The sequence below is a fragment of the Mus pahari genome, chromosome X (genome assembly GCF_900095145.1).
Source record: "Mus pahari chromosome X, PAHARI_EIJ_v1.1, whole genome shotgun sequence".
NCBI lineage: Eukaryota > Metazoa > Chordata > Mammalia > Rodentia > Muridae > Mus > Mus pahari.
The window spans coordinates 94180131-94205136 of record NC_034613.1 but is presented as its reverse complement, the minus strand read 5'-3'; the positions used below and the strand labels follow the sequence as shown (position 1 = coordinate 94205136).

At 34.4% G+C, this 25006-nt stretch overlaps 1 protein-coding gene across 1 annotated transcript in view; it reads left to right on the top strand.

Annotated features, from left to right (window-relative positions):
- Brwd3 (bromodomain and WD repeat domain containing 3) overlaps nucleotides 1–25006 on the top strand; it is an 85662-nt gene that overhangs the window by 39791 nt on the left and 20865 nt on the right. Inside the window, exons 13-25 of the mRNA XM_021187306.2 lie at nucleotides 1953–2057; nucleotides 3310–3463; nucleotides 5225–5359; nucleotides 6798–6926; nucleotides 9756–9981; nucleotides 11490–11657; nucleotides 14596–14779; nucleotides 16111–16204; nucleotides 17830–17979; nucleotides 18910–18986; nucleotides 19667–19835; nucleotides 20655–20768; nucleotides 24013–24120. Of these exons, the coding sequence (XP_021042965.1) occupies nucleotides 1953–2057; nucleotides 3310–3463; nucleotides 5225–5359; nucleotides 6798–6926; nucleotides 9756–9981; nucleotides 11490–11657; nucleotides 14596–14779; nucleotides 16111–16204; nucleotides 17830–17979; nucleotides 18910–18986; nucleotides 19667–19835; nucleotides 20655–20768; nucleotides 24013–24120 (1813 nt within the window). The remainder of the gene's footprint in view (nucleotides 1–1952; nucleotides 2058–3309; nucleotides 3464–5224; nucleotides 5360–6797; nucleotides 6927–9755; nucleotides 9982–11489; nucleotides 11658–14595; nucleotides 14780–16110; nucleotides 16205–17829; nucleotides 17980–18909; nucleotides 18987–19666; nucleotides 19836–20654; nucleotides 20769–24012; nucleotides 24121–25006) is intronic.

The following is a 25006-nucleotide window of genomic DNA, read 5'->3' as shown; positions in this document are numbered from 1 at the left end:
AACTTGAAAGACAACTTCATTCTTTTCTTGTATCAATCTGTGCATTTTTTCTAGTTGCTTTATGGATTTCGCTTCCATATTTTTACATTATCTCATCCACTACTTTGCTTATAATTTCCCTCACATTATTCTTGTCTAGCAATGTCATTCCCAGCCTTCTACCTTATTTTCTTTTCCCTCCTGTATGTCTTAGCTCCCATTTCCTTTTCTCTATTTCTTTTCTGTCTATGCCTCCCTTTCTCTGTCTCTTGATTCTATCTTATCTAAGTCTCATGTGGGTTTTCAGGTTCATGTCCTACTTGAAGCTTGTCCTGAGATATCCAGATTTCATAATTATTTTGACATCCTGTGAACATAGAAATCACCAGTCTCTACCACCAATAAGATTCATTCCCTCTCTCTGTAAAATCAGACCTTATATACAGATAACTGTGAACACTCTAAAATATCTGATGCCCAAAGGTTACAGTCATTGTTGGTCTAAAATTTGGTACAAAATACATAAAATTCGCATATGTTTGTATCTATATGCTTATATACCAATTCTGTGGGTAAAATAAAAAAAAACCTGTTTTATTTCAAGGTATTTTTGAACAGTGTGTAATTACAAATGAACTTTTGACCAACTTTGTGAAATATAAATATAATCCAGTTTATCTGTATTAAGAATGACAAATCATAAAAATAAAATAGAATAAGTTAACCATATTCCCATTCTTAAATGACTTTTAAATTTATTTGTGGTGTGTGTGTGTGTGTGTGTGTGTGTGTGTGTGCACGCGCACGCGCGCGTGTGTGTGTGTGTGTGTGTGTTGGAAAGCCTCAACACATTATTATTAATGGGCCCTTTCTTAAAACTTTTCATAAGATTCATTTTTTACAAAATATAGGGAACAATTTGGCAATACAAATCAAAACCTTTTAAAAATGTACCTGCTCTAAATCAGTACAGTGTATAAGAATGCAGAAAGACAGAGATGATCTTTATAGCATTGGGTTTAAAGCTGAAAGATAAAAATAATGTAATTATTGATCATTATGCATTTCATTAAGTACATTTTGATATATCTATGTAGTTGAATACTTACTGAAATTGATGTAAATTTGCACTTATGTAGATATAGATCTATAAAATACAATTGTGGACAGCATTATATATGGAGGAATTCTGTATTCTAAGTGGAAAATGGGCCATTATATATGTTTCAATGGGTTTTAGTTTTTTTCATCCAATCTCTTAGTATATAGTTAATGCTGGACTTGAACTTATGATCTTCTTGGTTCATCTTCTTGATTACTGAAATCATAAACTTGCAAGCATACCTGGTTTAAATACATTTCTGAAAGATTAGAAAAAATACAATATCAATCTTGTGAGTTATTGAGGGTAGCTCATAATAAAAATGTTGGTGTATTTATAGGGTTGTTCAACCTTCAGTGTAGTTATTCTTAGAACAACCTGTTCTTTCACCTTATAGAATGCTTGTTCCCTTTAGTTATGAGTCCTTAAACCTATCATCACTCTTTCTCCAACACTGGGCAACTGTCATAAGACTTACTTGCAAAAGTCAGCATTCCCCCATATTACAAAGCATATCATTTTTCATTATTGAAAAGTTCCGTTGTATGAATGTCATGTTTTATTTACCCATTGGCCAATATTTCATTTGTCTCTGCTTTGGGGATTATTGAGTGTTCCATGCATCTTCACATACACATTTTATAACTATTAATGTTTTCATTTCTTTTGGTGGATATGTACCTGGAGAATACGATTGCTGGGTCAAAAGGTAACTTAGTTTAGCATTTTAGGAACTGCCAACCTGTTTTTTAAGATTAGTGTACTGTGTTACATATCCCAGTAGTGTCTTGAGGAGAAGGCTATTTATTTCATAATCAAGAAAATGTAATGAATTTTGGGAACAAAATAACAAGGTTATTTTACCTTCCAGCTTAAGGTTTGTTAGTGGAAGTAGAGACGGAACAGCAAGAATATGGCAATATCAACAACAAGAGTGGAAGAGCATAGTACTAGATATGGCTACTAAGATGAGTGGGTAAGCATGGATGCTAGATATTTCAAGGGGCTTCCCATGGCATATCATCTTTTACATTGTACCATATTTAATAAAGAATATACTTTTTAGGTTAGTAACTAGTCTGGAATGAATTACTATGCATGAAATTTGCCCCTTCGGTCGCATAGCAACTGTTGCTTTGCTGTTGATTGCCTAGAACATTGCTGATTTGTCTGTGATTCTGGTCATTGAGATTCTTTAATGTCTGAGTTTTATTGTCTCCCATGGAGTTATTTTCTGGCTTAGTTTTCATATGTCATTTTTTTACATTTATCTCTACTTCTATTTTAAGAGTTATTCTTAAGTACTATAATAAATTTACCTTCTACTCTAATTATGAAGTACTCCTTCATATTTCATATTGTTTGCATTTATATAGATATACGTACTTAATTGCTATCTGTTTTCAGCAGCTTACTGAGATGATATATCAATGTCTTTGAAATAATTCAATTTCTCCGTGTTTGGGCTTTAAGTTGACTCCTTATTAAATAAATTGACTTTATAGTCATAGACAGATATAATTAATGTCATACTCATTTATGTCAATAAATATTCTGATACTTATTTACAACAACTATTAGTTTTTTAAAAAGTAATACTTATGGGGATAACATGATCACTGTAAGTGTTTTGTATTTTCTGGCAGCCAACATGATCATTCTGTGAATTTTAATTTTTAAGATACAGAGTTATTTATAATCTCCATTTTTTGTGTACTTCCAAGTAACTAATGTATTAGTTTGGTTTTTCTTGCTGTGATTAAGCATCATAGCCAAAAGCAACTTGAAGAGGAAAGCACATCTTTCATCTTATAGCTCCTAGGTTATAATCCATCACTAAAGTACTCAAGGCAAGAGCCTGGAGGCAGGAACTGAAGTAGAAGCCATTGGGAACACTGTTTACTTAGGCTTATTCTCTAATGTTTGCTCAAGCCACTTTCTTACCCAGGACCACCTGCCTAGAGGTGGTACTGTTCATAGTAGGCTGGGCCCTCCCACATCAATAGTTAGACAAGAAAATGCCCTACAGTATTAACTAAAGGCTAAGCTAATGGAGGCATTTTCTCATTTGTGATTCCTTTTTCCTACATGACTCTAGGTTATGTCCAGTGGACAAAAAGCTTTCCAGCACAAAATCATTTACATCTTCCTAAAAATTTGGTCATATTTGATGTTTTGTGTTTCCCTTTGTTAAGATAAGATATGACTGTTTCAAATTATTGCTTCAGGAATAATTTGACTTCTACTGAAGACAAAGTCACTAAACTGAAGGTGACTATGGTGGCTTGGGATCGGTATGATACCACTGTTATTACTGCAGTGAACAATTTCCTTTTGAAAGTTTGGAATTCTGTCACAGGGCAGCTTCTTCATACTTTATCTGTAAGTATTCTACATTTTTAATAAGAAAAGAAACTATTTAATCCTAGTGCAGTGGTGTATCATATGTCTGTTGCTTATGGTGAGGTATGAAGATTACTTGGACCTAGGAGTTTGAGACCTAGGCAGTAGTGAGACTCTCAAAAAAGAGTGAAAAATTAATTCTTCAAGGAGAAAGACATTTAAGTTTTGCTTTCCTTTCTATAACATATTAGCCTTTGGAGATTACTTTTGGGGTCTTTTGTTACATTTATCTGATAAGACTAATAAGTGATATACCACTGAAATCATGAATAATTTTTAAAGGTTATTTCTAAACCTAGTATTTATGCATATCTTAATGTTAGTATTTCTTCAAGGATACAGTAGTTTGTCTTTACTGAGGGTTAGGACATTTTTATTCCTTTTTGCACATATATCCTACATTTTCTATCTTTATTGATCAATTTATGTAAGAAATAGAGGGAACAGGAAGAAGTAGTTGAAATGATAGTGCTTTTCTATTTTACATATGTTTCTTATAGTAGACAGATGCTACATCTCTAGGATTAATAGCAAAATGCATTTGGGTGGGGTTGTTGGTCAGTTCAAACAGTGATCAGATCTGATGTGGGAGAGACTTTGCACTAATGTACTCTGAAATAGATATGCTATTAGCACTTGCATTATCAATATCAATTTATGCTTTATTGAGTATACCTTTAGGAAATTAAGAAATAGTGGCTGAGTAGATTTCAGAATTCGAGGCCAGCCTGGTCTACAAAGTGAGTTCCAGAACAGCCAGNACTGCACGGAGAAACCCTGTCTCGAAAAACAAACAAAAACAAAAACAAAAACAAAAACAACAAAAAAAAAGAAAAACAAAAAAAGAAAGAAAAAGAAAGAAATAGTGGCTGTTCAGATGATTCTTGAACAAAGGTCATAGTTACAGCATAGAAAGAACATTTTTTTTTTTGTAGTCATAGGGAAGAATTTTGGCTCTCTTCATTGATGGTATTTTTTGTAATAGAATTTTACCTATTCATCTTAGCACTGTATATTTTGGGGGTAGTCTTAAGGTAATATTTTGAGGTAAGCTTTTACTATATACTTTTGGACTTATGCTATTCCTACCTCAGCCTCTTGAATTCTGAGTCTACAGATACAAATGATAATGTTGGATGGAAACCGATCAGATCTTTTACCATGATAGTAAGAGTAGATAAATGTTATAGTGAAAGGTTTGTTTTCCTTTCTCTGTTCTCCAACTTCTACTCTACTTTGAGACCCTATTTTGTGTATTCCTAACTGGGTTCAAACTAACTATATAGTCAAAGATGGCCTCTGATTGTCCTGCATTCATGCCTTGACTGCCAGAAGTACATATGCTGTCATACCCTGTTTGTTGTGTTTTCTGTGGCTTTAAAAAAATTAGTGTAGCCTTGACTGACAGAAGTGCATATGCCGTCATACCCTGCCTGTTGTATTTTCTGTGGCTTTTAAGAAATTAGTGAAGTCTTAGATCTCAGAATTCTATTTCAGTGGTTAGTGAGCATTAATCATCTTTCTATGTCTTTTATCTATGACATCAGGTTTATAAAATCAGCAGTTGTCCATTTAAGAACCTCTAGAGTAATTATTTATAAAGCGCCCACAAGTGAATTCTATTTAGTTAATATGCCTTAATTCATCTCTACCAGACTTCTAGTGCTCAAGAACATTCGGACAAATAAGTCAGACATCTGGAGTTGTGTCTTCATTTCTAATATTGATTTTTCATCACAGGGGCATGATGATGAAGTATTTGTTCTAGAAGCACATCCATTTGATCAAAGGATCATACTTTCAGCAGGTCATGATGGGAACATTTTTATTTGGGACCTTGACCGGGGGACCAAAATACGAAATTACTTTAATATGGTAAGAAAACTGTGTGTATTAAGTTCATATTTTCATATTAAATCTTTCTTTGGTTTTTTTGATAATCCAGTAGCCTAGGACAAAGGCACAGCTTTTCATCTTGTGTTTAAAGTCAGTGAAATAATTCAGAAAATGGCCCATGGGCTTAGAGTTAGACCTTTCAGCATGGCTATTCATCATGGTTGTTAGCATTTTTCAAATTCTGATGTCTACTTCTAAACTCTTCCAACCAAATTGGATTTAAAGTGTAAACTGACATTAACATAATTTTAATTTATAATTACTAAAATGACTGTAATACAGGTATCTGTCTCTGCTATATAATATACTTCATCTATATGAGTTTCATAGCCAAACTTACTAGAAAATATACATTTGTGTATATACACACACACACACACACACACACACACACACACACACACACACGTTCTGTTGTTGTTGTTGGAGGAGGAGGAGAAAGAGGAGAAGGAGGAAATGGTGTCTCATGTAGCCTAAGTATACATCCTGACTTTTAACTCCTGATCCTTCTGCACTACCTCTTATTTTTTTAAGGTTTATTTATTTTATCTATGTGAGTTCACTGTAGCTGTCTTCAGACACAGCAGAAGAGGGCATTAGATCTCATTACAGATGGTTCTGAGTCACCATGTGGTTCCTGGGAATTAAACTCGACCTCTGGAAGACCAGTCAGTGCTCTTAACCACCGAGCCATCTCTGCAGCACCTGTACTACTCCTTAAGTGCTCAGGTTACATGAGTGCACTGCCATATATTGTGGTGGTTTCTTTTTGTTTTTTCCACAATGTATTGTGTATTGGTATAGACACTCATGCTATAAATCACATACAAATCATGTAAAACACTGAGTGGCTGTCATTTCTCTCAGTAAAATGCCATTCTTTCATGATGAGCATACTCATATCATGCAAGTGTAGGGTCCTTAAGAATTGTTAAGACTAAACAATGTTAAACTATAGATGGGGTTTTAAGCTCACTCCTACTGATTTTAAATAGATCCAAATCATTAATAATACTAAGTCCTTTGTTAGTAGTTTATTTGTATTGTTTAATTTTAAGGTAGTTATTTAAAGGCTTATTTGTGTTATAGCTTAAGATATAAACATAAATACCTTCACTTTACTGAATAGCACCTTTGTCAATTTGATTGCATATAGATCCTCTTAACCCTTCTGATGCATCATTTATTATTTCATAAGTATTTATGTTAGGTGCAGTTGTTTATTGCATCCACCACAATGTTATTCTCCAGATGTATATTTCATTGTTTACTGCTTAGGGTTCTGGCTACAGAACCCAGAGAGTACATTGAAACGTTGATCCATGACAGAATCCAAGGGAATAGCCAGGAGATGCTAATGCTTACTTGATATTTGTGAAAGGCTTACAGTGACTTAAACGACTCCCCTGAATTTCAGATCGAAGGCCAAGGTCATGGTGCAGTATTTGATTGTAAATTTTCACCAGATGGAAACCATTTTGCCTGCACAGATTCTCATGGGCATTTGTTGCTATTTGGCTTTGGATGCAGTAAATACTATGAAAAGGTTAGTATATATAATTTTTTGAAGATAATTTGGGATTGTACCATTCATAAATAACTTTTTTTCATTGTATGCATTCATGAAACATGGTACTGTGTTGTGTACGGAGATTTTCGTACAAGCATATGCTATATACTGGGCATATGCCCTTCTCTTCCCTTCCCCCTTCCCTCCCCTAGTTAGTTTCCCAGATAGTTTCACTTCTTCATTCACGTCATATATATAGATCAGTTTTTGTATCTATGAAAACTAGGGCCCTTATATTAGAGAAAACACGATCTTTTTCTTCAGTGCTTTAAAGTTTTCAGTGTACAAATTTTCCAATTCATTGGTAACCTTTATCACAAGGTGTATTTTTCCTGAGGCTGTTGTGGGTTGGACCATTTTCTTGATTTCTTATACAGTGTCTTTGTCATTCATATAAACAGAGGCTGTCTGTTTTATATTAATTTTATATCCTGCCACCTTGCTGAAAATATTTATCAGCTCTAGAGTTTTTCTGCAGAAATCATTGTTTTCAAAAATTAAATTTATTTATTTTATGTTTATGGGTATTTTCTTTGTACCATATGCATGCCTGGTACCCTTGGAAGTCAGAAGAGGGTCCCCTAGAACTCGATTTACACATGATTGTGAGCCTATTGTGATAGCTAGGGATTTACCCCAGGTCCTCTGCCAAAGCAGTGGATGCATCTCAACTGCTGAGCCATTTCTCCCAGATCCACTTAAAGGCTTTAGATTCTCATATGTATACAGTCATATTATCTGAAAATAATTCATTTTTTTACTTCCTGTTTTGTATCACATTCATATCTGTCTCTTGTCTTAGTCTTCTAAGACTTCAGGCATGGGATTGAATAAAAGTGAAGGAAATAGGCCTGCTTGTTATGACAGTACTTGGAAATCTATCTGTTTAGTTTGTTGCTGGCTATAGATTTTTCATATTTAACCTTTATTATGTTGATATGTGTTTTGAATTTTTACTCATAAATTTTATGTGTATGGGTATTTTGTCTACATGTATGTCTGTACATCACATGCATGTCTGGTGCCAGTGGAGACCAGAAAAAGTTGTCAGATCACCTGGAACTGAAAATACAAATGGTTGTGAGCCACCATGTGGGTACCAGGAACTGAACCCCAGTCCTCTGGAAGAGCAGTCACTGCTTTTACTTGCTGAAGCACCTCTCCACCCCATACTTCTTTTTAATGAAAGATTTTATTTTTATGTGAATATTTGTGTGTGCATGTGTGTGAGTGTGTGTGTGTGTGTGTGTGTGTGTGTGCATGCACATGGAGAGCAGAAGAGGGTTTTAGAGCTCCCTAGAGCTGAAGTTGCCAGCAAATGTGATCTGTCTGCGTTCTGGGAAATGGACTTGTGTCCTCTGAAAGAGACCAGTGTGCACTCCTTAACTGCTGTGATACTTTGCTACTCTGCAAGATGTGCTGTTTCTATTCTCAGTTTCTTCTGGGCTTTTGTAATGCTAGAATTTGTCAAAAGTCTTTTTGCATCAAAGGAGATATGATTTCTATCCTCGAGTCTTATTTATGTGATGTATTAGACTTAATTGATTTATTATGCCTGTTGAATCATCTCTTTGGATTTGAAGCCAATTTGATCATGTTGAGTGTTTTTGATGTGGACTTGAATTTGGTTTGCAGGTATATCTTTTTTGCTTCTGTATTCATTGGGAATATTAGTCGAAAATTTTATTTTTGTCCTGTCTTTATCAGGTTTTTGTATCAGGATAATGATGGCTTTATAAAGAGATTTTGGTAGCATTCTTTTTTTTTTTTTTTAAAGATTTTATTTAGTATTTTATGTATATGAGTACACTGTAGCTGTCTTCAGATAGACCAGAAGAAGGCACCAGATCTCATTACAGATGGTTGTGAGCCACCATGTGGTTGCTGGGAATTGAAATCAGGACCTCTGGAAGAGCAGTCAGTACTCTTAACCACTGAGCCATCTCTCTAGCCCGGTAGCATTCTTTTTCTGTTTTGTGTAATTCCCTTAGAAGCATTGTTGTTAATCCTTTAATGGTCTTGTAGAATTCAGAAGTTTGTTTTTTTAGTTGGGAGATTTTCTTTCCTGATTGTTATTCTTTCCATCTCGTTGCTTGCTATAAATCTGTTTAAATTGTTTAGCTTGTTTTAGTTTAATTTTGTTAGGTCACATGTTATAGGCCTCTATCCACATCTTTTAGTTTTTCTGCTAAATAGCTGGCATTAACCTTACTGCCACCCTCTGCCTGTCTCACAAGTGCTAGGATTATAGGCTTGTTGTACCACACCCAACTGGTTCTTTGTATTTTATTAGCTATGGGGCTGGGGTAGATTGTGGAATGTTATAGTGGGACGAGACCTCACCATCATTGAGGTCATCCCAATACTTGTATTAGCTTTTAGTATAGTTCATTTGGTTGATATTTATCTCTCTTACCATGCATATTATGCTTCATTTAATCTAGAATAAAAATAAGAAAAATAAGAACTCTTTGTATAGGTTTGTGTGTTTCTTTTAAGTCAAATAAAAATATACAAGTTCTGATAGATGCCTTATTTCTTGTCCAGGGTAGGGATAGATAAAAAAATAAAAAAATAAATCTCAAAAAAAAAATAAATGTAAGCCATAGAATTTTGTAGACAAGAAAATTAGGTCTTTTGTTTCTACCTAGAGGGAAAGTATAGCAATACAGAACTATATAATATAAATAATATAAGAATTATCTGATTCAGGAAATATATATGCTATAGGAATGAAAATAAGGGCACAGACTGTGCATTCTATCTCTGTTCTATTAAACACTAACAAAATATCTTGTCACAAAGATTCCAGATCAGATGTTCTTCCATACCGATTATCGGCCCCTCATCAGAGATGCCAATAACTATGTATTAGATGAACAAACTCAACAAGCTCCTCACCTCATGCCTCCCCCATTCTTGGTGGATGTCGATGGAAATCCTCATCCTACAAAATTTCAACGGCTGGTACCAGGACGGGAAAACTGTAAAGATGAACAGCTTATTCCACAGTTAGGATATGTGGCTAATGGTATGCTGCTTCTTAAAGCAAACTGAAAGCTTTGCAGATGAATGCTCCTTACTGAGTTCCCGAATAAGTTATAATGTGCATTATATACTATTTCTTATTAATTTTTATATGCATATTTCAGCTTCTCAGGGTAGTTTTTTCATTGTTTAGCTCTGCTTTACACAAGTAAGAGGTTTAGGACAAACAGTAACATTCCCAAGTAGTAATTTGTTGACCTACCGCAGTAGGAAACCATTACCATATGTATGACCTTTTTCTGCATGGTGACTTCTGGTAATGATTAAACTTACTAACTCTGCTATATTAGGCTTTTTATAATTGGTTAAATTATATTGATTATAGCATTGATAGTTCATTTTGAAAGCCTCCATTTAATGAACCCAAGAAGCCTGGTGTCTTTAAATAGACGTTTCAATTGTTTATACTGTCTTTTCTACTTCCTCTTCCATGGAATACCTTTGTATTGGTTTGGTACTTCACTATTTTCATTTAATTATAGAAAAAAAAGTTACAGACTTGCAAATAGAATTTCCTTCCCTTAGTAATTTTTTTTTTAAGACAGGATCTCACTGTGCACCCTGGGGTAGCTGGGAATTTGCTTTTCTCCTGTCTTACTTAGCCTTCTTAGTATTGGGATTACAGGCATGTGCCATCACACCAGGCTTCGGACTGTCTTTCTTTGCTAGGGAATTAAGTCTTGAACTGACCTCCATAGAATAAATGGGAGCAAACATTTATAGAGAAATGAAGTAAGTATCATTGGTTCCTCTGATGATTTAATATTTATTAGCCAAAGAAAAAATGTGAATAATAAATGAATATCAAACTGAAACTATCTAAATAAAACCTTAATTTAGCATACTTCATTTCTTACTCTACCAAACAGTGTGTGATCTAATTACAAGATAAGATGAAAACCAGAACATGATGCATTTAACAAAGATGATACATTTTAGGTGACTGTGACTAAGCTTGTTTATTCTTTACTCACGTCAGACGTGTTGGCTCACACCTATCATCCCAGCACTTGGAAGGCTGAGGTAGGGTTCCTATGAGCTCCAGGCCATGAAGGACAGACTGTATAATTAGTGCTAGGCCAGACTGGATTGTAGAATAAGACCCAATACTCAAATCTCTAATTTCCTATTTTGGCCTTAGAATGTAACACATAGAAAATTTGTTTTAAAATGCCTTATTTAACTTTTAACATTATAGTTATTCCTTAAAATGCCTCGATAATGTCTCATGTAGTACAGTTGATTAAATCAAATAAAAATGCTGAATAATTATTATATACTTTTAAATTCCCATTAAATATTGTTTAACACTTTATTTTCTTTTTTTTCTTTTCTTTTTTTTCTTCTTTTTTTAACACTTTATTTTCATGTTAAGTCATTTCTAATTACTTCTCTCACAATGTATAGTTAAGCTTACTTTTCTTCATTTGACCATATTAAGGTATACTAAACTGTAATCAATTTATCTTACTTTGTCTCTGTCTCCTTAAGGTGATGGTGAGGTGGTAGAACAGGTAATTGGGCAGCAAACCAATGACCAAGAAGAAAGCATTCTTGATGGAATAATCAGGGAGTTACAGAGAGAACAAGATCTCAGATTAATTAATGAAGGAGATGTTCCACATTTTCCAATTAATAGATCATATTCTGTTAATGGTGGTAAGTAGTTGTATATTTGTGGAAAGTATAAAAGCATATTTCAGTTATTTTTCTTATATCATGGAAACATTTTTATTAATTTATACTTACAATATCAGCTATTCTAACGTACCATGACCACATTGTAATTATTTATGACTAAACAATATAGGTAGTATATTTAAACACAGTATTCCCCCTGTGTCAATGTATTTAAAATCTTTACGTTTATTTCTAGAAATGAAGTCTTGGAAGAAGTCTAACCCTTTTGTTGGGGAACCCAATCTATGGAGTGGTTTTGTTCTTCATTTACATTTCAACTTCTATCTCCAGAGCCCCCTATACCCTCCCCCTGCCCTGCTCCCCAACACACCCACTCCTGCTTCCTGGCCCTGGCATTCCCCTGTACTGGGGCAAGACCAAGGGCCTCTCCTCCCATTGATGGCTGACTAGGCCATCCTCTGCTACATATGCAACTATGAAGTGTTTTTAAACATAAACCACCTTAGGCTTAGAAGATACTTTTCCCAGCCCGGAAGTGGTGGCTCACGCCTTTAATTCCAGCACTTAGGAGGCAGACAGGCGTATTTCTGAGTTCAAGGCCAACCTGGTCAACAGAGCAAATTCCAGGACAGCCAGGACTGTACAGAGAAACCCTGTCTGGAAAAACCAAAAAATAAAAAAATAAAAAAGTAAAAAGTTAAAAAAAGTACTGTTCCCGTAATTGGCCCTTCCTTGTTGAAAGGAATGCAGCATATGGTCTATCTCTCTTGAAGGAATGAGAATAGGCCAGTACACAAAAGCCTGGCCTCCTCTTTGGCCATACAGATAGACTCTTGAAGAGACTTACACAGCAGTTTGATCCAAAACTAGTAGAAGTTACTATATGATTACTTTATTTAGTAATAATTATCTTTTAAAAAAATTTCCCGTTCTACTTTACATGTAAGTGTGTGTGTATGTATGAATGTGTGGGTCTATGGGGAAGAACTCAGGTCACCAAGCTTGCGAACAAGCATCTTACTACCCACAATATAAATATTATTATGTATTGTACATCTTTCATTTACTGTAAATGTGCCTATGCACCTAAAATTAATGTGTTTTAATTAATATTGAATTGTTTTAATTCCAATTTGTCAAGAAAGAGTTTTTTACTTTAAAAAGCAATCATAAGAATTCTTTTCCTTAGTGCTAGGGTTTGAACTTTATGTCTTATGTAGCAAAGTCTCTACAAATGAACTACATCCTGAGCCCCGTATTTTTTATTTGCGATTAGGCCTTGCTGAGTTGACCATGGTGACCATAAAGTTGCAGTTATCTTGTTTACCCTGCCCAAGGACCTGGAGTCATGTTATACCCCGTGCCTGGTTGTTTCTTTTTATATTTACATAATTAATGTAATTTTGATAAAATCATATGTAGGGTTATGTGAGTGAATTATTTAAACTTGAGGCAAAACAGAATATTTTACTTATTTCACCAAATTATAATAAAACCATTCTTCATTTGGCTCTCTTAGTTTTCCTTAGTGACAATCTAGGATAGCAGAGTTTCCTAGATAATTTAGACCTTCATTAGTGAAATCAACATATAGCTGTACCTCTAACATTAAGTTGCTGTAGAATGGAAATGCCATTAGCCACTGGAACCCCACTGACTTCTGTTTGTGATGTTCATTTGTTTGGATTATTTTCAAGTGTTTATTTTTGTAGATGAAAATTGCAGTTTTTATTTGTGTTTTATTTGCAAATATAAATATTAACAAGAAGCTTACTAGAGTAATAAAAAGTTCTGTCACTGCATTCTTATATTGCTTACACATCTTGAAAGTGAATTTTGATATTGAAAGTGTTTTGTTAGCTGGATGTGGTAGCTCAGGCTTTAAATTCTGTCCTGGGTGAAGCTAATGCCTCAGGATAACAGTAGGTTCAGGGTCACAGGGTTACAGTGTGAGACTGTTTTTTTTTGTTTGCTTATTTGTTTAGTTTTGTTTTGTTTGGTGTACACACGCACAGGGATGTGAGTATTCATGTGCATAGGGAAGCCACAGATAAATGAAAAATGTCTTCAGTTGCTCTCCTTACTTTTTGTGACCGTTTCTCACTGAACCTCTTTCTCACCAATTCAGTGAAACCAGCTGGCCAGCTATCTCCTTGGTCCCTCTCTGCTACTCAGTTGCTGGGATTATAGGAACATGACACTAGAAGTGTGTGCTAGGGATCCAAACTCAAGTCCTGCCTGCATAGTGAGCCCTTTCCTGACTGAGCTATCTAGCTCCCCAGGCCCCACTTGTACGTTTAGAGTTTTTGTTTGTTTTGAAAGTTTTGTAAATTGTACTCTAAAACATTGCTTTTAGAAAGTATCACACCAGTAGCCTCCACTAGCCTATAACTCAAAATCTACCTCCGGTTCCCAGGAATTAGGATGGCAGCTGTGTAATTCCCCCGTACTTGACTAGCCCTGCAACAGTCAAATAAATTCAACAATGATAGAATTGGAATTTTAAAAAGATGCATCTTGAACTGCTACTAATACATATAGTGAATCTTTCAGATCATCTTTAGACCCAGTTTTGTATTGTGTGTTTAGCCGGTGTTGATACATAGTGCTTTGAAAGAATTAATAGAATTATACAACGTTTCGACATGTATGGAGCACTTGTTTTATTTATAACTGTAAAAAACATGAAGATGGCACAGACAAATGTAGATCAGGTGTAACAGTTACTTTCCTATCTCCAGCAGACCTCTCTTCCCCCATTCCCCCCTATCCTCTCTTATTCAGGGTGCTAGGGATTAGATCTAGGGCTTTGCACATCCCAGGCCAGTAATCTAACACTGTGTTGCAGTACTAGCCCCAAAATCCTGTATTTAAAACTTTTATTTTGTTTAGAGCTATAATCTACAATACTGGTATCTTTGCTCAGAACATTGTATTTTCTGTGCTTTTGCTTTAGCTCTGAGTAGTCCAAATATGGACATACCTTCTTCCCCAAATATTGGCCTTCGGCGTAGTGGCCAAATTGAAGGTGTTCGGCAGATGCACAACAATGCTCCCCGGAGCCAGATGGCCACTGAAAGAGACCTCATGGCCTGGAGCCGAAGAGTGGTGGTGAATGAACTAAATAGTGGCGTTAGTAGGTGAGTTGGCATGGTAGCTGTCATAAGAAAATTCAGAGCTCTCTATTCACAAGTGATTTCATTTAAATTAGCCCAGTAATTGAGATATTCTAATCAACTTGTATTGTGTATTAGTCTTTGCATATTAACTAATACTAATTAGTTCATTCTGAAACAACATCATTTTAAATGAGCTCATCTTTGTGATAAATGCCTTTGAAATACTGGAAATGTGATGCAGTATTGTAAGTGTGTGGGGTCATTGTTTAAGCTAGGGTAAGAGATATAAGACTGAAAAAGAACTCATAATAGAGTATATGTAAACTAGTAGCATATTGACTCTGTATTCAACAATGACTCTTTTAGAATAAGGTCACCAGCTAACTATTGGAGCAGTATGTGTATGCAATGTAGATGTGCTCAAAAATCTCATTGAAATAGCCTTCACTGAAGAAAAGACTTCATTGGTATCCATTTCAAATCTAGAATCACTATTCTAACTTGTAAAACTACTTAACAACTAAATAATTAATTACAACTAGAAATAGGATATACATTGATATATATATATATATATATATATATATATATATATATATATATATATATATATANATATATATATATATATATATATATATATATATATATATATATATATATATATATACCATACCTCCTAACCAAGTATTTTTAACAAATACCCCAAAAGTAGCAGTGTATATATTTAATTTCCATTTATTTCTCCCTCGGCTTTCTCTTGTGAGTAGTAATCCAGAAAAAAAAAAAAGGTAGCTAATTTTATGATTGATAACCTGCTGGAATACAGTTGAAAGAAATCCTTAATTGAAAATAGACTAGAAAGCAGGGTCTTAGATATTCACACACTAATTTTCATTGTAGGGTTACTCAAAGTGAGCAAGTGGTGGGAAATAAATCAAATATCAATCAGTAAACAAGTATGATAGAAACATTCTGGAAACTTGCACCATAAACAAAGATTGAAACTAACTTGCCAGGTGAAAGAAGATATCCACAAAAGAGCAAATATTGCATAACCCCATCTAACAAAGTATTTAGAGCAGGCAAATGTATAGACATAACAGAGACAAGAGGTTCTCAGAGCCTAGAGGAATAGAAAAATGAACAGGAACTGTTTAGCAGTCTTGGGAGTGGGGAAAACCCAGTGCGAGTGGAGCCAGGGGTAGTCGCAGATGTACTGCCGCTGACATATATAGCAAAAATGATGAAAATGGTCAACTTTTTCTTTTTTATTTTGAAGTTAAGTTTTGAGATTTGATGTTTAAACTGCTGGACTCTTTTTACTATTTTGACATCCAATATTTTATTAGGGTACAAGAAGAATGTCGAAATGCAAAAGGTGACCTAGAAGTTAGTCTTTATACTGTTGAAAAGAAGAAAAAGCCATCTTATCCTATCCAAAGAGTAAGTTGGAATCTAATGTTTGCAAATACAAGTTATTTGAAAAGTAGCAGTTATGCATCAAGAGGCTGTTTAAGTTGGTGTCTACTTATGGAACCTAATTATAGGGTTACTTATAGAAACAAGATTAAATAAAATATAAAAGATTGTCTTTTATGGTATGTGTTTTGAAATACCATTTTTATATGGTTGAATGCATCTGTAACTGTATTGATTGTTCATGCCAATGTAAAACAAATGGTGGATCCATTAAATAAGAGGAGGACAAGCTCATAGATGAAATCCTATTTGTTTCAGTTAATTAAATATTATTTAATATTTAAATATTATTTAAATACTAAATGAAGTTGCTTGCCTTTAGTTGTTTTTATGTTATGTATAAAGACAGAGTTGAGTAGTTATCTGACCTAGAAAGCCAGACATGCTTACATTCTGGTCCTTCGCTGATAAACTTTGCTGACCTCTATTGCAGACCCATGCCTAACCTATCTAATAATGTAAGCAAAATCTAATCTATTTATCGCGAAGTACTGGATTCATTTCCCAGTGGATCCTGCTAAGCAATGGGTAGGAGGCCTGCACTGCATTAGGTCATATAAGCCTATTAATACTTTTCAATCACCAGATAAACTTTTTCTTCCCAATCACAACACCTCTGTAGAATGTGGTTAAATGGAGAACCTGCAATGATTTTTACTGTTTAAATAAAAGCTAAACAATGTATTCTAGATTTTAACTTTTTTTAATATTAATGAACAAAATTAGTGGTAATTATCATAAATATCTTAAAATATTTTCACATGATTTTGAAACCTGTTTTAAACTTTTATAATTTTTTAAGCTTATTTAATGTCTAGTATGAGAAGTTTCCTTTCTGGTTTATGATTTGCCAATTATCAGGTTTATCTGGGAGTGCTATGTATCTGGTTTAATTTATCTGCTTTAGGCTAGGTATATAAGCATTTAGGTATTTAGACATTTTCATATATGTCGAAGGCGAAAAGAAACTAGATATGATGGTGCACATCTTTAATTCCAACATTTTGGGGGCTGGGGTAGAAAGATAATGAGAGTTGAGGCCAATCTGGACAATGGTAATATTTACAAATAAGGAAAAGAACTTGGCCCTTCAAGACTAGTTTAGAATACTTAAGTTTACTTGCTCCTAATGACATATTAAGGCTAAATTATGCTATGTGGTATTATCAACAATAATATTTTCTATGTATAGATATTAGATAATGTACAAACTTAGATATTATATTAAATTTTACTTGTTAAAACTAAGTGTCTTTTATTGATCATCTCATGATGTAACCCCGGAGAGCCTGGAACTTGCTATACAGAACAGGCTAGCCTTGAACTCACATAGAGTCAGCTGTCTTTGTCTCTGCCTCTTGGGTGCTGGGATCAAACCACAAAGGTTGCAAAATAATAAAATAATCAGCATTAGTAAAAGGTGAATTATATATTATATGCTTTTGGTAATTTATCTCCAACCTTTACCCTGTCGCCTGCATAATAGATGTTTTATATATATATATATATATATATATATATATATATATATATATACTCAGTTTTATGTTCTTTATTCTTTTAAAATACATTTTCCTTGTCTTTTACAGAATGATTATCAGCCCAGCTGTGGAAGGTCTTTACGAAGGACACAACGCAAGCGACAGCATACTTACCTAACAAGGTCGAACATAGAGCATAATTCACAGGCATCATCTCAAACTTCAGCTGCACAAGAAGATTCAGACAGCTCTTCAGAGGTTAGAGCTACTATTATTTATTCAGTGGAACTTTTTTTTGTCGGTTTTTATTTTGTGCCATCCATTTTAGTTTACGTTTGAAAATCTTGAACAGGAAATTTTAAAGAGGTTTACTCATTAATAAGGCACTTAAGGCAGATTTGGTTATCATACTTAACCCTTTTGATTGCCTTTCCTGATTTCTACCTAAGATACGATCTTGACAATTGTATAGCATATGCCAATGACATATGCATGTGACAATGATACGATAGTTAAAGGAAATCTTCCAAGAACTGTACTGAAATGTAATGTAAGTAATAAAAATAAGGTAAACGGTCCCAGAATTGATTCACTCTGCAATTGGCTTACATATCCATTTTCTTTTATTACTACCTATTCTGTAGATCATTGAGTGTTGAATTATCTCAGACCTATGTTCATTGTGACGATGACCAAAGTATAGCAGTTCTTTTTCTTTTCTTCCTCTTTCCCCAGTCCTGTTGTTCTTTTAACAACTCTGTTAGGTGCATAGTAAGAGTTTTATTCACATTGATGTTATTATAGTGTACATTCTTCATTTTGCTCTTCATGGTTCTTAACATAATAGTTCCCTTTTCCTTCATCAATAATATCTTGACCTTAAAAGAATACTCATGCAATTTTTGTAAAGCATTTTTCTTAGCTTTTAAGAAGGTTATAAGTATTTTGAGGTTTAAACAATTTTTCTAAAGTAATAAAATTATTTATATAAATAAGCAGTATAATACTAGATCTTGTAAAATAGCCATTAGGCTTGTTTGTAAATTTGATAGATGTGTATAAACATAATTTTGTACATTTTAACTAGAATGTTTGAGGAAGTAATAAAGTGTTATATATCAAGTAGTTTTTGTTTCTGTATTATACTAATACTTAGTATATATTTGAATTGCTGTCTCTTTACTATAGGAAGATGAAACTGTAGGCACAAGTGATGCTTCCGTAGAAGACCCTGTGGTTGAGTGGCAAAGCGAAAGTTCTTCCAGGTACTTTTCGTGGATTTGATTGGTCCCAAATTATTCAACATTTAACATGAAATTAAGATTTTGTAGGAATTTGACAAAACCATAGATAAAATAGTATCACAGAAAGCTTCTGTAATTGAAGCCTACATAGCATATGCTTTTTCATGACTCCCAGTATACTCTGTGGCTAGCACTGTAGTTTTTGTTTCCTCTGTCTATAAAATCAGCTGTTTAAATTTATGATTCTGCTTCCTTGCTACTTTATATAATTATTTTAGACTGTGTTTTGAGACAGGATCTTACTGTGTAGCCCTGGCTGTCCTGGAACTCACTATGTACACCAGGCTGGCTTCATGCTCGCAGAGATCCTGCCTGCCCCTGCAAGTAGAGGCATGCATTACCACGCCTGCCTTTTATTTCAATATTAAAGCTATGTCTCTTTTATCATTTCAGCAATAAGATTCATATTTATTTTAAATAAGTTTTGTCCTTTGAACAGAGATTTAAAATTCTGTTCAAGAAAATTGAGTATTAAGTTTTTTTCAAGAAGCATTTCATGAGAATCAAATTGTGATCCAAATTCTGTATTATGTTCTCTTTTTCAATCCTTGTCATTGTTTGTCGATTAAAAATGATCCTATTTCCATTATGAGGTAAAACTATAGTATACTAAGGTATTTATGATTTTGACTTATTTATAGTGATTCATCAAGTGAATATTCTGACTGGATAGCAGATGCTGGGATAAATTTGCAGCCTCCCAAAAGACAAACAAGACAAGCAACACAGAAAATATACAGCAGTTCTGAAGATGAAAATTTGAAGTCATTAGAAGATAGGCAGAAGAAACCTAAACAGACTAAAAAGAAGGTTCGTGATACATAAGTTGTTTATTTCTGTCTTGGGTTGTTTTTTGCCTCTGGTATTTGAATTTTTAACAGTGACATTTGATTTTTCTCTAAAAATGACATTGTTTTAGAAACCAATTAAATAAAATATAAGTCGATTTTAATGACTTCAGTTTCTTGTTATCAAAGATGACAGTTAAATGTCATGTTTACAATATGTTATTAAACTAGAACACTGACAACTGCTTATTAGAATGTAGCAACATTTTATGAGAATAGGCCATAATAATATAAAATGGGTATCCTTCATTACCCAATTAGAAATTTATATTCCTTTATGCATTTTACCCATAGAATGGTAGAGTTCAATAAACTTGTGTTTTATCTGACCCCCACTATCCTTTAATTTAGAGACCATAATGCTTTAATCTGCAAGTTCTTTGAATTTAATTACATGTTAATATTTCTATACTTTATACTACAAAAGAATCACGGTTCTCTAAAATGCCAAACTATCTTAAATTGAAAATGGCTGATGCCATTCACAAATGAGCTCTCTACCATCTTATAAAATTCAAAAGGTATTAATACACTAATAGAATAATCTACTGTTTTAATAAATGTAAGTACTAGGGATTGAGCCTACTGCTTCACATACTACTACTGAACCATATATACACCAGCTCATTTGTATATTTTTTTCATTTTCGGACATAATCTCAATTTGCGCGGGCTAGCTAGTAATTTCTTCCTGCCTTTTTGATACTACTATTCATAAGTTTGTTCTTAAGAACTATTATAAGTACTGTAATTGGGTTTTTTGTTTGTTTGCTTGTTTCAGAAAGGGGGACTTGTTTCTATGGCAGGCGAACCCAATGAAGAATGGCTTGCCCCTCAGTGGATCTTGGATACCATACCACGACGTTCTCCTTTTGTTCCACAGATGGGAGATGAGGTAACTCTTGCACAATAAAAACCTTTTATCTTGGAGCTTTAAGAAACTATCATTGGTTCATTGTTTTTAATAACTGAGTAGTACTCCATTGTGTAAATGTACCACATTTTCTGTATCTGCTGAAGGGACCCTGATATAGTGGCCTCTTGTGAGGCTATGCCAGTGCCTGGCAAACACAGAAGTGGATGCTCACAGCCAGCTATTGGATGGAACACAGGGCCCCCAATGGAAGAGCTAGAAAAAGTACCCAAGGAGCTCAAGGGGTCTCCAACCCTGTAGGTGGAACAACAATNTGAACTAACCAGTACCCCCTGAGCTCGTGTCTCTAGCTGCATATGTAGCAGAAGATGGCCTAATCAGCCATCATTGGGAAGAGAGGCCCCCTTGGTCTTGTAAACTTTATATGACCCAGCACAGGGGAATTCCAGGGCCAAGTAGTGGGAGTGGGTGGGGAGGGGAGCAGAGGTGTGGGGAGGGTATAGGGAACTTTTGGGATAGCATTTGAAATGTAAATAAAGAAAATATCTAATAAAAAAATAAAACAAAATAAAAAAAAAAGGAACTATCATTGGGCTTGAAAGATAACTCAATAATTAAGAGCACTGACTGTTCTTCCAGAGGATCTAGGTTTATTTTCCAACACCCACATGCATGGAAGCTTACAACTATCTGTAACTCCAGTTCCAGATGATCTGATGACTTCTTCTGGCCTCTGTGGCTGCCAGGCATGCACATGGTACACAGATATATTCATGCATGCACATAAAATAAAATAAACCAACAATTACAGAAAATTTGCTTTTTTTTAAAAAGAAAAGAAAAATTAACATCATTTAATCTTGGATTCTCATATTGATTTTATTTTTTTACCTTATTATTGAGAGTATGTGCATAATAGAGGGACCACATGTGCTCTGGAGCACATATGGAGGTCAGAGGACAGCTCTGTGGTTGTTTCTCTCTCCACCTTTTACATGGGTTCTAGGGATTAAATTTAGCTCTCAAAGCTGCAAGTGCCGTTGCCAACTGAGCCATCTTGCCTGCTCCAGGAAATTCATATTATAACTGTTATAATTATAAATGTCCCAAAAATTGTTTGTTTCTTTGTTCAGGTGTGTATTTCTTGAAGAACCTGACTCAATATAATTAATTTTTGCATCCTTTGTTTACCTGGGAGAATGTATTCAACATAGTAGATGGTAGATGAAGGTGGAGTTAAATTTATTTATGATTTATTTCTAAAGTTCTTAAAACAGTTGATTTTATTTTTGTTGTGACTTTATAAAATTTAGTGGTACTTTGAGTCCTCATTTAAGAACAACTATTGTTTAAAAAAAACAATTCGGCCTGGTAGAAAATATGCTCAAGCAAGCATGTCTAAGTCAGAATACCAATGAATGTGGTCCAACCTATTTGTGATGCTACATCCCAGAGTCAAAAAGGTGCTAAATGATAATTACTGAGCCTGTGATTTAATAACTGTTGATACACATTCCTAATCAGGCAAAGAAAAATTTAATAATTTCCTAATATTGAATTTAATAAAATTCAGTGTTACTCAGTAAGAACTTTCAGTTCCAGAGCTTATAAAGGAGTCTACTGTTCATGTAATCAGTTTTTTAATTACGGCACTGCTTACTACTTTGTCTAACTATTAAGCCCTTGTTCTTTTGCCTGGAATAACCATATTGAAAAAAAAATTATTGTGCCTCAGAATGCTCCTTTTTAAATGTCCAATCAAACTGAGAAATTCTGGTTTGCCCATACTGCTTTTCATATGACCTTACACACCTATATTGTATGGTTTTGTGTGTGTGTGTGTGTGTGTGTGCGCGCACGCGTGCACGCGTATGTGCATGTATTATACTACTTTTCCTTAAAGGGAAATATTACATTTTAATACCTTACAATTTCATCTGGTAACTTGTACTTAGATGTTTTGTCCATAATGAGTATTAGAATGAATATATACCAATGTGTTTAGTTTAGAACTTTAATTTATATGTTTTTTTTATTTTAGTAATATTTAAATTATTTTGCCATTTTGATTTGATAGATTATGTTCATGTATTTTTGGTGCTTAAATAATAGGACTTTATCATATCACCATTTTGAAAGGTAAACTTACTAAAGTATGGCATTGGTAAAATTGTGTTCTCTTGCAAATCAAACCCTCCCCTACCTTTTGGTGTTCCTCAGAATCCTTGGTGTTCTTCATCCTGTAGCAATATTACTTCAGTTTCTGTCCTACCTTCACATGGCAGTCTTCCCTCCAGTTCTCTCTGTATCCAACTTTCCTTATCTGGACAGTCACTAGTTTAGGGATCACTTACATCTTCTGTGAGCTCAAGTCCTCTTCATTGAGTGATTGTATCTACAATGATAGTATTTCCTCAGTAATGTCACAGATTCCCTCTATGTGTGTGGCAAGGAGGGGAGGGCTTGGAGGGTGTTTGTGAGTCTGTGTGTTCAGTGTCACAGCCAACCCCTGCATTTAAGAATGGAGAAGTGACAACTTAGGAGCATTGCAATGAGGACAAGGAGAAGGGAACTTGCCTCAAGGGCTGTCACTGTGGCTGTGTCATAAGGGGCTCAAAGGGGAATTCATTTTCTCGAGGGGTCAGCTAGTGCTAACATGAATGCCTACAACAGAACTCTTTCAATTTATCTTTATTTTTTTTTTCATTTAAATACTGTATGTTGTAATTTTCCTAGGCAGCTTCACTTTAAGAAAAAAAATCATGATGGATGTACACAAAACTGGCTACATTTCAACAAATTGTTTAAGCTTATAAGTAGTATTCTAAATATCTACATTTTAAAGTATCATGGTACATAGTAGCCTTCCCTACAACACTTTCAAGAATGTTATGTTTTGGTTGATTCACCCCTCCCATTCTCATTTCTCACATCTTCCTGTCCCAATTCTCCCCTTTGACCCTTCCCACTCTTAGTATTCATCTTTCTTCTTTAATGCCACAGGTGTCTTATTGCCCTCCCCTCCCCCTTCCTTGAGACCTGTTTTTCTCTCTCACGGGCTTCTCTTTTCTTCAGTTGACTTTTGCAGCTGCTTGGGAGGGAAAGACTGCATATATTATTTAATGCAGTATAAAAACAGCACGGGGTAGAGAGACGTGAGTGTTGAGTGAACATCATTTTTTCAGGAAAAATTTTTCATTGTGATTATTTTATGTGTAAAGTTAAAATAGAATATGACTGTGTGATATATCATTTTCTGTTTCAGCTTATTTACTTTAGACAAGGACATGAAGCTTATGTGCGAGCTGTAAGGAAATCAAAAATATATAGTGTTAATTTACAAAAACAGCCATGGAACAAAATGGATCTCAGGGTAAGTTTGCCCAATAGATAAGAATTCAACTGAAAGAGTTTGAGGATTAAGTTGCTTTAAGCTTTTTTTCTGTGTCTCAGTTTCATGAATATTTTGATGACGGTGTGTATACAAAATTAATTATTGCATGCTATTTTATACAATGAAAAATATATATTTCTTAAAATTTGTAGGCTAGGGTATAGTGCTTCATGCCTATAGTTTTAAATCATGGGAAACTGAAGCGGAATTGCTGAGAAGTGAAGCCAGCTGTGACGACAGAGTGAATTGCAAAGCAGCCTAACCTATAGTGTGAGACTCAGTATCAAACAAAACAAAATAGAATATTAATTTAAAAAATAAATATATTATGGGCCTAGAGAGAACACTCTATGGTTAAGAGCACTTACTGAGGACCTGAATTCAGTTCCAAGTACTCACGTGATGGCTTAGAACCATCAGTAACTCCAGTTCCAAGCGATCTGATGTCCATGTCTGGCCTCCACAGTCAACAGACATTCATATAGTGCACAAGCACACACGCAGGCAAAGCAGGCATACACATACAATAAATGTTGAAACAAGTTTTAGACTGTGTGTTCTCTTATTTGCCCCATTTTTCTGTAAGCTTTGGGTCCTCTTGTTTTTGTTATCCCTCAGCTTCAGAAATGCAGATATTTCCTGGTTTCGAATATTTTCCCTATCAACAGTTGTGTACATTCCAGAGTAAACCCTGTGAACTGCAGACATTCTCATGGTTCTCATAGTTAGGTTAAATATCAGAAAGCACAAGAATCTTAGAGGCTTGTATTCTGTGGGATCATCTCTTTTAATATAATACCTAAATTGCTTCAAAACATCAAGTAGGATACAGTTATTTTATGTTGAAGAATTTTATGTCAGTTAC